The 15,649-nt window shown below is 41.1% G+C and overlaps 1 protein-coding gene across 8 annotated transcripts in view; it reads left to right on the top strand.

Moving 5' to 3' along the window:
- The window catches only part of KIF16B (kinesin family member 16B), a 167,316-nt gene that overhangs the window by 109,303 nt on the left and 42,364 nt on the right, over positions 1 to 15,649 (top strand). For all 8 annotated transcript variants that reach the window (XR_005604361.1, XR_005604362.1, XM_039570136.1 and 5 more), the window contains one exon: positions 1,823 to 1,912. Coding sequence is in view for 6 of the 8 variants with exons in the window: in XM_039570136.1 (XP_039426070.1) it covers positions 1,823 to 1,912 (90 nt within the window). In the remaining 2 variants the exon portion in view is untranslated. The remainder of the gene's footprint in view (positions 1 to 1,822; positions 1,913 to 15,649) is intronic.

The raw sequence follows: 15,649 nt of genomic DNA, 5'->3' as shown, positions 1-15,649 counted from the left end.
GTGTAACGTGTATTCCTGAACAGTTATTCATTTTTTCAGTTAAACCTGCCTATGAATGTTGAGTCTGTTCAACCCGAGTTGTAAAGTTTGAGACACTGTTAACAATATGTTGAGGGAATATCATCCATTGTGCAGGTGTCCTAAAATGACAGAATTGTGAAGGTTAGAAAAAACATTTAAGATCATCAAGTCCAAATGTCAACCCAGCAGCACCGACATGTTCACCATTAAACCACATCCTCAAGTGCCATATCCACCCTTTTTTGAACACTTTCAGGGATGATGACTCCTAGTTAGCAGTGAAGCTTACTGGTGATATGAGACAAATTTTTTAAGAAATAATGAGTTTTAATTGTGGTGACATGCTACAAGAACCTATGTTACAATGTTTGTGAAAAGTTTTGAGCAGGCTGGTTTTGTTTGCTTTCATCTTAAGTTTAAAATTAAGGTAAAAATAGGAAAAAGCCCACCCCAAATCTCATTCCTCTTGTCATAAAACATGCAGTAATTTCTGGTTTTCAAAACACTTCTCCTAGTTTCCGTGTTCTGTATACAGCAGCAAAGGCAGCAGGGATGGAGAAGGGTGGACCAGAGATAAGTTTGTTGCAAGCATGGGGTAGCATTGGTGCTTGGACACTGGTTTCCTCTGGCTTTGTTGCTCTGATTTCTGTTTCTCTTACTCAGTTATCCTACTCCATTGCAACTTTCTTTGCCTCCGTAACTTTTTGATACACTCAGTTGTGAGAGAACTACTTGTTAATTTTAGGAATCACTTTAAGATTAAAAAGCCTGTGTCTTTGTGAAATGTGTTTTGTGAAATTGCTTATTTTTTATCTTCCTGCATAAAATCATAGCTAGACAGGGGTAATGCCACATATTAGGCCAATTTCATTCAAAAAGCAGCAGTGTTCAGTTTTAAGCAATGCCAGTTGGCTCTCTCCATCTTTGCTAGTCAGTGTAGAATAATGTTCGCTCACTCTGCAGCTTGGCTTCTTGATAGCCTTGGATCACCAGAGCTGCACAGAGACTACAGTAAAATCAAATGCTCTAGTTACCACACTTTTATGACCCACTTAGAAATGTCCTTAATTTCACCTAATTTCAGATTATGTTTGGTATCTCAGTTCTAGTGAGAACTTTGTGAATAACTGATGTTAAGGTTTGTTTGCCCTCTCTCTTTGCTCCTGTTGTTATGCACTCTATTCACAGGAGTAATTATGTTGATTTTAAGAAAACTTCCTGTATAAATTGGATGTTCATCACCATATTGAAGACACAGACCAAGAGTGTCTTAAAGGAATATCTTCTACTGAAAGCTGGTATAATATTTTACCCTACAAAGTGGAATCCCATTCTATGTGGTAATGAACTCTGTGTGTCCAAGAAATGTGAATTATTAATTCTCGGTATCTACGTATAAGAATATACATTTGTATGAATATATTGAGAGGTTACACTGCACTTATTCTGGATGTTACTTACTCATTAATGGAACTGATTGTAATGCTGAGAGCCAAATAGCTGCACCAAGAAGTGATTGGGGATTGGGGATGTTTTGATGTGTTTACAGTCTTGTCAAACCACTGTGGAATAAGGAATAAATGCCTTCAGGTGTTTTTTGCTTTGCAATCAGTGCTCTTTATTAAGTACAGTTCTGTCACTGTAATGAAAGAAAAATTAAGTAAACTTACAAAAGTTTATGGATTTAAGACAATTAAGAATTGTCCATTTTAATCGTATAACCTTGTATACTGCATGGGTTTTAGTGTTGTGTGCTGTCTGGGTTTACTTCTGCTTCTTCTTTTTATATTGTGTGTTCTAGATAACAGTCCTGGATGAGACATGGACAGTATTTCGGCGGTACAGTCGTTTTCGAGAATTGCATAAAACTTTAAAACTGAAGTACCCAGAGGTAAGTTTTGGTAAAACTTCTTTTACAGAAAAGGGTAGAGACTTGAAAAAAAGTGGTTTGAAATATGTTTACTCAAAAAGGGAGGTGATTTCTGACAGCCAGCACAACTTCACCAACACAGTTCCTTCCTGACCCATCTAGTGACCCTCTGTGGTGGAGTGGCTATATTGGAGCACACGGGAAGAGCTATGGGTGTCATCTCTTTTGATCTGTAAGGCCTTTGACATGGTGTCTTGGCTTGAGACAGTTTAAAGAGATGCGCACTCTGAAATGTGCCCCCCTTCATTCCAACCAATCCCTTCCCACCAATAAGGAACAAGATATGAGCAGATATAAGTGAAAAAATAACACATTACTAACAAACAGAATGCCAACAGGCAAGGAAAAAAAGGTAAATAATTTCTAGATACCAAACTCTGAAAAGCTCACAACCCCACTGGAGCAAAGAGAGACCTGAAATGCCAGAAATACCCTTTCTGAGATGGCACATGACCTCGGGCTTGTAGGACAAAGGAACAACATGCTGTTGCATCCCTCCTGGGAAGGCAGGAGCTTTACCAAGCAGTTTTAGTGGCAGATGAAGACTTGCTGGCTCATGTGGGGTGTGCCCACCACTTCCTCCTGCTGTTCACAAGCTCTGCTGCTGTTGCTGTGCTCTGCACTATGGCTGTGGGATGGGGGGAAAAGGACCCATCTGTGGGTGCTGGCATGGGCTGCCCAGGAACTCTCTGACTTTTTTTGCTGCTGGCAGAGTTTGCAAATTCTCTTTGAAACAGTTTCTAATTGCAAAATGCAGTCTTTATGGGTGGCTGCGGTTGTGAAGCCAAAGCTGCCAGAAAGAGAGAGGCTCTGCTCCTGCAGTCTTCTCTCTTGGAGCAGGCAGCTGGTCGATTTGGACCAGCTTGCTCTAGTGGGGCCACCCATGGCGACCGGCAGACACCCGCAGAACTCGCCCCAAGGCAGCTCAAACCTGCTAAATGCACTCTCTCCGAGATCAGGAAAAAAAAACAAGGTCCCAAAAAGAGAAGAAAAACCTTTGCCTGAGCAAAGACCAAGCAGCCCGCAAAACAAATACCATGCAGCGAAGGACCAGAAGCTGCCTGGGAGGGCCGATTTTTAAAAAGCCCACAATAGCACACCCCCTCTCCCCCCCACAAGATCCCTGGCTGCTGAGTCTTAAGGAGACTAACAATTCTTGGATGCAGATAGATATGGAATACAATAATGTTATGGACCACCTCAGGACACATGGTCCCCACAACATGCTTTTCTCTAAACTGGAAGGAGATGGATTTCATTTGGTGGATGAGGAATTACTTGGATGGTCACATCGAGCAGGTGGTGGTCAATGGCTTAAGGTCCAGACAAACATCAGTGACAAGTGGTATCCCTCAGGGTTCTGTACTGGGACCTGTGCTGTTAAATATCTCCATTAGCTGACACAGCAGGAGCAAACACACCCTCAGCAAGTTTGCACATGACACCAAGCTGAGTGCGGCTCACAAGCATGAGGGATGGGATGCCATCCAGAGGGACCTAGGTGAATTTGAGATAGGCTGTCTTTGTTTGAAAGACAGGTGTCTGCTAAGGAAGGCAGGAGCCTCTCTTGGAATGGCAGATGCAACCCCCCTCTCCTCCGAGTTATTATAATTTTGAAATCAAGGGCTTTTAGGCAAAGATATGGGAAATAGGAATAACAGTTCTTTACTATTATAAATCTATATGTGTATAACAAGTCAAGCAAACAACAATAACTATGGCAGTAACAGCAAACCATCACAAACCCAGTGCCCAGCCTTCTCGGCTGTCAGGCCCTTTCCCCTGGGGTGCAGTTCTGGTTGCAGCCGGCAGAGGCGCTGGCGGCTCCCGGTGAGCAGGGCAGGTGCGATGGTTCCCCGTGGCTGCAGGGGGCGCTCCAGAGCGAGCTCAGGGAGAACGCGGCACTGGTGCCCTGGGATCCCGGGGAGGGATGGAACAAAAGCTTCACACACCCCTGAGCAGCTGGCCCCGGTGTCCGGCCGGACCCTCGGGAACAGCAGGCTGGAACAGCAGGGATGAGCACAAATCCCGGGTGGCAGACGAGATGTATCCAAACTCAGGAGCTGCGGTGGGAATCCCCTGGGAATGCCCCAGCGGGGCAGGGAAGGTGGGCTTGGGATCCCAGGGTTTCTCCGGTAGAAGGAAGGCAGCTGAAGAAGCAGCCTCTCTCTCCATCCAAATGCCGGCAACTGACTGCCCACAAACCCAGGTGAAAGAGATGCACCCCTCCCCCTGTGGCCAGGTCCTTTGTTTTCCTTAAGCACCCAGTAATTAGTCCCCCTGGCAACATGTATGGGGAAAATTCCTTTAAGAGAAGAACAGGAGGAGAACTAAAACCCCAAAATAGGCCCATGGGAATCTCATGAGGTTTAACAAGGCCAAGTGTACCTGGGTGTGGGCAGTTCCTGGTATGAGTACAGGATGGGGAATGAAGGGATTCAGAGCAGCCCTGCCAAGAAGGACTTGAGGGTGCTGTGGATGAGAGGCTGGGCATGACCCAGCAATGTGCACTCGCAGCCCAGAAAGCCCATTGTGTCCTGGGCTGCATCAAAAGAGTGGCCTGCAGGTCTAATGAGGTGATTCTCTACCTCTGCTCTGGTGAGACCCAACCATCCAGCTCTGGAATCCTCATCACAGGAGGGAGGGACATGGACCTCTTGGAGTGGATCCAGAACAGGGACACTAAGTTGATCAGATGGCTGGAGCACCTCGCCTATGGAGAGAGGCTGAGAGAGTTGGGATTGTTCAGCCTGGAGAAGAGAAAGCTCCACGTAGGCCTTATAGCAGCCTTTCAGTTCTTGAAGGGGGTTTATTAGAAAGATGGGGACAGATTTTGCAGCAGGGCTGTTGCAGTAGGACAAGGAGTAATGGTTTTAAACTGCAGGAGGCAGATTCGGAGCAGAATATAAGAAAGAAAATTTTTACAATGGCACAGGTTGCCTAGAGAAATAGTGGATGCTTCCTCCCCGGGTGTATTCAGAGGCAGGTTATCTGGAACTCTGAGCAACCTGATCTAGTTGAAGATGTCCCTGCTCCTGACAGGGGGTTGCACTCAATGGACTTTAAAAGTCTCTTCCAACCCACATGATATTATGATTCTATGACTCCTCTCAGGCATCCAGTAAGACTGACAAGCCCTTCATCACTTCAAAGATCCAAGGGTGCTCAATACAGGATGGATGTTGCAGTGAAACTGTGACTCTGTGTGTTGCTTCTGGCCATAAATTCCCTTTACTGCTGACTGGCGTTTTTCCCTGGAGGTTGTTCATTGCAAAATACTTTGCAGTCAGATCCTGTTGTCCTGACAACTTCTCATTTGAAAGAAGAGCATTGCTCCGCAGATACCCTTTTGTAATAGTGGCTTTCAAGTTTCTACAAAATGAAAAATTGATCTGACCGCCTTGGAGACTCTGGGCGTTCAGGATGAGGAGCTGTGCCTGATGGAGCTTTAGTTCGTTGGAGTGAGTGTTTATGGAATTACAGTTCTTAGTTTTCACATCTAACTTTTAATTATTAACATTTTTCTTCCTTCCTACATGTTCCCCTGGATATTAGAAGAAATAAATCATTCAAGCAATGAAAGTGACGCTGATTTGAGAGTAAAGAAGCCTGGGCCATATATTCATGGGCAGTATATTAAAAAATATGAATATGTTCAAGAAGGAGAGACAGGCAATACTGTGCACATGCTTTCTTGGTCTTCATTAACATATGCTTTAAGCTAAAAATGAAATGAGCATGGAACAGACCTTGAGGTCTGGGGCTCAAGATTGTTCCCATTCCAAAACAGTATGAAAACCAGAAAGGGAAACTACTGTGCAGCAAATACCTAAGAAAAAGTTTAAAACTAAAAAAGAAGGAGAGAGAGAAAAGAAAACTACATCATCTTTTTTAAGTGACAGAAGTTTTTAAGGTAAAATTGAGTTTTTAATGGGAATTTGAAATGTTCTCTTTCCACAAATGCTTAAAAATATTACTTGTGAACATCAGTATCATACTTTTACTTGAAGAGGAATTGCCATTTCCTCTTGGATGTTAAGAGTTATAGTCTGTCAACAGGAATATCCTAATTGCATCTAACTAGAAAAAAGAGCCAGGCAGTCATCCAGGAAAAGGGCGACCCGAATCCATGTGCAGACGGATTTTCCCCATTTAGGAAAATGTGCTAGAGTAGTCTTCTTCAGAGTTGGATTTTGGTTCTGATAGTATATTGAGGAACAACTGAATTCTTTAACACTTGCATCAGAGGGAGATCAGCTTCATTCTTGTAAGTAGTAATTGGATTCAGGAGGAATCTGATGTTCTTAAAGCCACTATTAAAATGTCCCATGTGCTGAAGGATAATAATTTCACCTTTTTGAATCAAGCATTTGTGACTGGCAGTACAATTTCAGTCTTTTTTTGATGCTACAGGACGGAGTGGTTGTTTTCTTATTTATTTGTTTGTTTGAAGAACCATGACAATATGAGTAGTATTATTAGCTCAAAATAAAGTCCAGCATCTGAGAGTGTACCACAGGAAAAGATCCCAGCCTGGAGCACAGGTACATAGTTTTCTTCATCTTGGAGTCTTCCCAGCTGAAGTTGTTAATAGTTAATATTTTTCCTGTGGATTTTATCTGTATTTTAAATTCTCTACACTGCTCACTATGTAAGTATCATATAGAAGCAATTTCTTTTGCACCTTTTCTTTTATCATCTTCTCTCTGTGGTTTTGCTTGCAAGGTCAATGCATTCACTAGTTTAATGTGCCAGTTTGTTCCTTATTGACACTTCTTGTGTTGCCATAGGTCTGTGTCTTAGGTAAACTTACTGGGATTCACATCTACTACATTACCAGAATTATTGGTTTAATTATGCCAATGAATAAGTGTCTAATTTCCATGTAGGAAACACATGATAGTATGTTTTATTAAGCTATCTGTTCCCTTGTGAACAAGTTCTGTAAGTCAGTGCAAATACCAAGCCTTACAAGGTTGCCAACTATCTTTTTCCGTCCTTGACTGACCTTTCACTTCACAACAACCTTCAGTAAATTGTCAGAGAGGTTCAAATATACTCATGTTTGCTAAATACAAAGCATGCTAATGATTAGGAGAAGCAAGGTAAGCATTTGATCATGTCAGCTACTGCTTTTAGATAGGTACGGACATGTAAGTACCTGTTCTGGAAACTCTTGCAGCACTGATGATGTCTTCGCTGTTTTACATAGTACAGGCTATTGTGTTGTGTTCATTCCTGCTTTGAGCCTTAGAGCATCACAAAGGAATGGCAGGTTTGTGGGCAGGAGAGACCTACATAATATGCTGTGGGTTTCTTCTGCTCATTAGCAGTTCTACAAACTACTTGTAGATTAGCAATTAGCAATTAGCAAAAAAAAATATTGCTCATTAGCAATACTACAAACTGTGTCCTTGTTCATCAGAGGGGAAGAGCATGTTGTGGTGGATGAAACACAAAATATTGTGTCCTGCAGTAAAGATTTGGCATTTGTTTTCTTTGAAGGGATTTCATTAACAGTGTTGCATATGTGAATGATTGATAGCTTTCCATATTTTTACCTTTATTTAAAATAGCTTTAATTTATGGTAATTTTGGAGTGGTTTTGCAATGTGAGTAGCAGTTCAGTTTGTCTGATAAATTGAAACTCATCTGTCTGCTTGTGCTCATCTGTCATTGAACTAATTTAGGATTCACCACGGTGCTAAAATGCATTTTAATACCAAACTTGGCAGAGTTGTGTCTGTAGTGACTATGTATTATTCCAAAGAAACTTGATCCTTAAAAGGATCTTATCAGAATCCATCAGGATTGGGTTTTATTTTGCACAGTTCACCTTCCCACTCTAAATTAATATTTATAATGAACAGTGAAAATACTGTGGACATGTTTAATATATGAGTGTTCTGCTTTTAGAAGTGAACTTTACAGCTCATTAGTTGCTCAGCTCTGAGTTACTATATCAGTATTTTAATAATTTGCTGATCCTGCGTTTCATGTTCCTGCCACTGAATTCCCAAAGGGATGTCTTGGCAAACTGATGTATTAGGAAGATTTTTTTTAAAAAGTACCTCTTTCAAAAGCAGAAACTTATCTAATATCTTCTGATCTTACAAGATGTCATATATATCTGCACGTTTTTTCTAATGTAATTAAGTGGCTGCTGAGAACTGCATGTCTAACTAAAATGTGTCACATGCAAATTCTGAAAGACTGAAGAAGCTGCAGTGAGGTGACATTGGGCCAGTGGCAGATAACTACCAAGCGTTTAACAGTGTCTATTTTTTGAGGGGGTCTGCATGATTGTCATTTGCCCAGCTCTAGCTTTCTTACACTGCTAGATTGTTAATGACCATTTTATTACTTTTGGAGTTTTAATTAAGACCATACTTGGCTTTCAGTTGCACTAGTCTCTCTAGTGAATGCGCTTTTTGTTTGTTATTAGTCAGAGAAGGGAGCAAATGGCCTCTTCATTCTCAATAGAGGAGTGAGAACTTCCATAATTAGATTCTCCTATTTTTCTCTCTGTCTTCATATTTTCTTACCAGTTACTGGTTTTGGAATACTACCAGAGTGTTGGTTTCTGCAGAAAACTTTCCTTCCTGATCCACATCTTGCTGAAAGGGAAACCTCACTCTCCTAACACTTTCTTGTCTCTATTCTCTTTCAAAGGAGAGCAGAGAAGCAGTTCATATTTGTCCTTCCCTACCCAAATCCAAGGCTTATGAACTCCCTCCTTCATGTGGGAGTCCCTGTGTCCCACTTGCCTCCACGTTTTGTGGGGCTTTCACTGTAAACTCTGCTTGTGGAGTTCCCTGTCAGTCATCTTGAAAGCTGTTTCTGTGTGCATAAAAATCTCTTCAAGTTGTTACGGAAAGCACCTTCCATAGAGGCATTTTTATTGCTAATAGTGATTCTTGACTTAAAATATTAGAAAATCCCTGGAGAGCTGGCAAAGAGAAGCTACAAGGCATGCTTGTGTTTATAGATTCATTCATGGAGATAAGGACATACATGTGTAGGGAAGATTTCAGCAGGAGTGCCAAAGCTATTGACTTCTAGCTTATTTAGCAGAATGTAATAATTTGTGTATCTGTATTTGCTATATGGAGGTCTATATATAAGTATATATTTGTGTCTTTCAGGGTCTAAGGCACAGAGAGATGGTTTATAGTTTTTAAATAATTATGGGTCATAACCTGTAAGAATTGCATGAAATTCAAAGAGCAGAAAATATTTCTCAGATTTTTCAAAGTACTAAGTGAATGTTTTCAAAAATGTACTGAAATCAAAACATTTGTTGCAAGCTTATTTAAAAAATATTTTTCAATACTTCGAAATACTTCAGATTTTTCAAAACTCAAAAGTAGTCTGTCCATTTTTCATCCAAAGTATTTTGCATCTTAGTGAAGAAAGACAAATGTTTGCATCTCAATGAAGGCAGTACCTATTTCATCATGGGTCACAACCACCCAACACATAATGTGTATGTTTGCTACTAAAATAGAGCAGACACCAGTTTTGTAATAGTTTCTTAAGTTCATTTTAGACACTTTTCTACTACTACTTATTGTTCATGTGTAGTTCAGCTTTGTAATGATTAATGAAGAGACATAAACTGCTTATGGAACCACCACTGAGTGATCTCACTTTCCTTTCCTTTTGCCTCTGTATTCCTCTTTTGGGTGACTGCCATGGAAGGATCTCTGATTCCCTTTTAAGTGGTCCATATATCTGGTGCTCTTGATAAGTAATAAGTGGAAGAAATCTTCAACGTGAACTGCCAGCACAGATAATGGAGAGGGGATGAATTTGAGGTGAAGTCATTAATTTTAGGAGAACATCCTTGCATTCTGGAAGAGATCACTGACAGAGAAATGCAATATTTTACTAACTTGCAAGACATGGTTGGTGCAAGTTTGGGGATTTTTATTCTTCCCTCCCCACCCCCCTAGGAATCTCAAGGATAATTAGGCAATTTCTGTGTACTTACGTAATTATTAAATTATTTTTAAAAATCTCATCAGACATGCAGAATTCTCCCTTCCAATGAAGAATGCAAGCAGAAATTAAACCAGGAGTGGAGCAATAAGGCAGCAGACTTGTGCAGAGCACATGGGGCAGTGCTTGGGCTGGGGTCTTGGGTGTCTGACTGCTCCAATTCTGGTTTGTAACTCTGCAGTTGTAGAGTTTTATTGAATGCAAAATTTTTGCTAATCTTCTGGGATCGAGGTACTTGGCTTGCAGGGCTGGCAAGCCAGTTGCCATGTAACTAGTGAGCTCCTGGATCTTAGGATCTAATTTGGCAGCAGAAGTCAGAAGTCAGAGCTGGTTGGCCTGAAACTGCTGGTTTTACCATTGGATTTTCTAGTTTACTGTCATTAGTAACTGTATATTTAGTTAGTATGTAAGCTTTAGGTAGTATGCTCACATTGAATGCAAAATTATGGATATTTGGATTCTTCTAGTGTTCAGTTTTAAACAGCATAGAGCAGGATAGCTGTAAATAACTTCCCTCAGATGATATTGAAAATTGTTTTGTTCTGAAACCTGCTGTGCTTATGCTAAAGTCTTGATCCTTCAGTGACCAAAGTCCCAATCTATTCACATATTCGTTGATTGCTGACATTCATGTTTAGAAACTCTTGAGATCAAGAAACAATTTAAAATCACAGGTTACATGCACTAGAGAGAGCAGGGTGTAGCCTGTAATACTGAACATGATTGTACAAATCTTGCTGCAAATCCTATCTCATTATTTTAGAAGTTCAGGTTTATTTGGATATGGATTCTCAGTTATGGTTCTTTCATGGAACCATATGGTCCTTTGTAAGCATGATCTCTAACAATATTTTAAGATTTGTTTTTTTCTTTGAAAATTTGATCCAGTGAAGAAATAAGCTTGTTAATGGGTTTTGGCTGAACCGGAATGATGTTTCTGGGTATCTGGATATGAAGTAGCAAATTTGGTTTGGTTTTTTTCCCAAATAGTCAAGACTAATGTTAGTGTAGTTTTGGTTTTAAACAATGGTAAAATATAATAGGACTCACAGATTTAATATGAGAACCGTAGGACGAACACCAAGCACCAAGAATGTATAAACAGTCTAAAAGGTGGTGGGGTTTTTTTGTTTTGTTTTGGTTGGGTTTTTTTTGGGCTTTTTGGTTTTTTTTTGGTTATGGAAACTGTGTACTAGGGCGTGGGTGAAAATGAAAACTATTTGCAACATTGATGTGCTTGTAAATAGCAAATGCCATCATGTGTATTGTGGCAGAACTATATGTAGAAAAGCATTTAGAAAATAGTTTTTGAGGTATGAATCCTAAATTAATGACAGACCTTAATTTTTACTTTCTAGCCTGGGAATTTAGTAGCCTTACTAATACATCTTTCCATAAATATTGAAAGAAAAAAAAAAGTAGTAAGTTTTAGAACACCTGTTTGTGTGTAAACCCTTTAATACTATTATATGAGCATGTGATTATAGCCTTCAGCTTCTTTCAGTACAAATTACAGTAATTATGATATAGTTAATTTTAACATTCATATTCTTGTCACCTGTAACAGCCAGGAAGTGCATGCACAGGAAGCATATTTCATCACACGCATGTTTCCAGCTCCCGTTCCGAATTATATTATGTTCAGAGCATTCTGCAAGCCTGCAGGTTTACATACATAGTGCTTCCATATCAACCCTAGTTTGCCACTACCTGCAGATGGAATTTAAGTGGTAGGTCTTTAAAAGCTTCATCTGGCCTTTGTTCTGCAGCATGAGACTGCTGAAATTTTTAAAAGAGATTTTTAGCATATCTCTCAGTACATCTGTCTACAAGTGAACAGAATTCATTGCAATAAATAAAGTGTGAAAAACATTGCTGCTAACCATATCGTGTAGGTCCGTGGAAGCTTGATTACAGGGAAATGTATTTATTCCATGTGGTCCCTCTGAATTCGTGGTTGCTAACCAGGACTGGAGCATCAGAGACAACAGCAAACACTGCAGCATATTTGCTTCCAGCATAATATGCAATTCTCAATCTATTTCTAGTTGGAAAATGAAATCAGTGTGTGAATTTCTTGTCACAAAACTGAATCTGAATGTGTAAGAACCTTGTAAAAACCCAGTTAGGGGATTAATTTGTGGTTGTTGCTTTGGGTGCTAGATTTGTGCAGCAAAGTTTTCTTGGCTTGGTACATGTGATTCTGCAGAAATACAGCTTCTCTCTATCTCTTCTCCTTTCCTTTCTTCCCTCCTGCGGTTGTTGATGAGACCTGGTCTTTTTTGGTCTTTCCCTAGCAGCAAGTGAAACCTATGAGCTTCCAAACAATTCTCTGAGCTTTATAGGTCTTCGGATAGATTCCGAATGAAGCAAGTTTAATCAGCAGGTGGGCATCAAATGCCAGGTTTCATTGATTGTGCTGTGCAAAAGTCTTGTACAGGAGTAACATAGAAATTGAGAAAAAGCATTCAGAGAGGTGTCAGTCCATCATGTCATAATTTATGAACCACTTGACAGAATAATTCCTTTGACCATTTGATAATCTGATTTTCAAGGCTCTGCTCAATTACCTACTGAATTTGTGTAATACCAAAATATTGATGTTGTTTTACCAGTAAAACGGTTTTGTATGGATAACAGCTATCTGTGAGAGAGGAATGCCTCTAAGAAGAATTTCTAGACCATATAGCTGGAGGTTTAGGTGCTCATTGAGACTGAGCCATTTCTTAGCTGTTCCTGACTGTCTGTTGACTTGGGGAATGCCTTAGGCTGCAACCCTGTGTCTCTGTTTTCGTGCTGCTTAGTGGAAAGCAGACAGGAGGGTTGGAGGTTTTGCTGTTTCTTTTTTTTTCTATTATTACCTTCTTTCAGGAGACTTCTGGACATGTGTTCCATTAATCATTAGCTGTTAGTGACAGTCTCACTGCCTTCCAAGGGGTTTGTGAAGAACGGCTTGTTCTTGTTGGGTTTGTCAGGAATATGCTGCTAGCTTAAGTAGATCTTTCAAATAGAATCCTTTCATATCAGTTGATTTAGGATATAGTCACCCAGCTCAAACTCTAGTTTTTGTGAAAATACCCAGGTTAATTTTGAACAAATGGCAGAGAGGGTAACAAAAATTGTCAGGCTTCAACTGTACTGCCTATTGTGTTTTTTCGTTAAATATTTAGATGGTATTACTGACACAACCGCACATGTGAAACTGTTTGCTAAACTTTATTCACTCTCTAATCTGGAGAATTATACCACACTTCTCTTGTGATTCATGAGGCAGCTTTTGAGTAGGATATTTCAGGTTTTTCCTCTCTTTGGAACCACTGTGAGAATGAACAGGGAAATACAGATTGCAGATTTTGCAGCACAGTAAGAATGTTCAGCTGTTTATTTTGGCATTGCTGTATTCATCAAATGAGTGATTCCTTATCTAAATGGGATTGAGATACAGGTGACTCTTATCTGATGTAATCTGCAAGAAAGGAAAGCTTCTGAAAATTTTCCCCCTCTGTATCTGGTAACAATTGTTACACATTTTAATATACATTTATGGCTTATAGTTTCTCTAGGCACTCTAGACGAGTAAAAGAGCAAAAGTTCTGTGCTGAGCCTTGTGCTCCTAATTAGACAAGGAGGGGCATGTTTGCCGATGACATTAACATGACCCAGCAATGTGTGCTTGCAGCCTGTAAAGCCAGCTGCATCCCAGGCTGCATCTTAGAGCACTGTGGGCAGTAGGTGGATATTACCGCAGGCCTGGTTCCTACGGTATATCACCGTGTCCCGCAGCTATAGGGAGGAGGAGGAGAAGAAGATCCAGCAGGCAGGAATTGTGCAGCAAGATTGATTTATTTAATTATTTTACAAACTCTTTTATAGACTTTTTTCTTCATAGTCTAATTGGACAAAGGACCAGCCACCCCTTGGGGGTGATTGGCCAAAATCCTAAAACATCCATTATCAAAATATTTTCTACTATACCATAAACAAGACTTTCCAAGGTTGCAGGTGGCTTGGTTGTTTACATTCCCTGCTACCTCTTCTGTGAGAGAGAAAAGTCTCTCACGGACTTAGAAAAATAACAAGAAGATCCTCACTAACAGCATTTTTGTACCTACAATTCCCCCTTTTTGTTTTATAAGATAACAACTCTACTATTAATCCTAAATAGAAATCTACATCAGTTATTAATTCTAAAAATGTCCTTAAGGCTTTAACTATCTGACTCCATAACAAGAAATTTAAAATTCAGTCTCTGCTTGTGGAAGGACCATCCCAGTCTCTGCTTGTAGAAGGACCATCTGCCTGATGGTTGACATCCTGGTCATCATCAGAAGAGTCATTAGGCTGATGATCTACATTCTGGTCGCCATTTGGATGGTTGGCGTTCTGGTCATCATTTGGAGGTTGCCTGTTCTGCCTCTGGTGCCGCAGGTCAGGGCGAACGCATTTTGAAGGTAGCCACTGTACTCCAGTATCTGTGGAAACGCAAGCATACCCACGACCCCAAACGATAAGCTCATGTGGGCCTTCCCATTGGTTAGTGAGTAAATTCCGTACCCAGACTTTTGCCCGGGGCAGCTGTCTGTCGCCTGCAGACTGCAATGAGAGAAAATGATTCAGAATAACAGGATTATTTGAATTTTGTGGTACTGTAAGGTGATTAATTGTATACAAAGCTTTTGCTAGTCGGCTCTGTGGGGTTTCTCCATGCATTCCCCTTTTCTGTTTGTCCAAAACACGCTTCAAGGTACCATGAGCGCGTTCGACAATGGCTTGGCCAGTAGGAGAATGTGGGATACCAAAGGTATGGTCTACACCCCATAGGTGTAAAAACTGCCGCGTCTTCTCCGAGGCGTAGGCAGGACCATTATCGGTTTTCACAGAAGCTGGCACGCCCAGGACTGAGAAAGCCAATTTCCAATGGGCAATGACATCACGGCCCTTCTCTCCAGTGTGAGCAGTAGCCCACATAGCCGAGGAGAAAGTGTCAATAGACACGTGCACATATTTCAGCCGACCAAATTCTGGGATGTGAGTTACATCCGTTTGCCAAATCTGCAAGGCTTTTAGCCCTCTGGGGTTTACCCCGGCTGGCAAAGGCGCAGCGAGTCCGTGACAGTCAGCACAAGCGCTGACAATGTCGCGCGCCTCGGTTGGCGTTAAATGGAACTGCTTCTGCAGGGTATGTGCACTTTGATGGAAGAAACCGTGCGATGCCTTGGCTTGTGCAATTTTGTCAGGCTGAGGCCCTACCCACGCAGGGTTGGCCAGCATGTCAGCCCTGGCATTGCCTTCTGTTAGAAACCCTGGTAAATTGGTGTGGCTTCGAATGTGCAGAATGTAATACGGATGCACTCGAGCCTGAATCGCAGACCACAAGGTTTGCAACAGTGAAAACAGAGCCGCATTGTTCACCTCCTTCAGAAGTGAACAATCTAAGCGTTGAGTTATATCTGCTACATAAGCAGAGTCAGTAACCAAATTCAAAGGTTCCTGTGAGAATCGCTGAAAAGCCATGGTAACAGCCCTTAATTCAACTAACTGAGCAGAGCCTGACTCGTGTTCCTTCAGCACCTGCCATTCCGATCCCTCCTTCCAGGTAACAATGGCTTTCCCAGTTTTCCCTGAACCATCCGTAAAGACGGTGGGTCCTTGCACCGGCACTCGGCTATTTCTCGGCCGCAAGGAAAGTACGGTCGA

Source organism: Corvus cornix, chromosome 3 (genome assembly GCF_000738735.6).
Source record: "Corvus cornix cornix isolate S_Up_H32 chromosome 3, ASM73873v5, whole genome shotgun sequence".
Lineage (NCBI taxonomy): Eukaryota > Metazoa > Chordata > Aves > Passeriformes > Corvidae > Corvus > Corvus cornix.
Note: the sequence above shows the minus strand (reverse complement) of the source record. Positions and strands in the feature narration are given on the sequence as shown.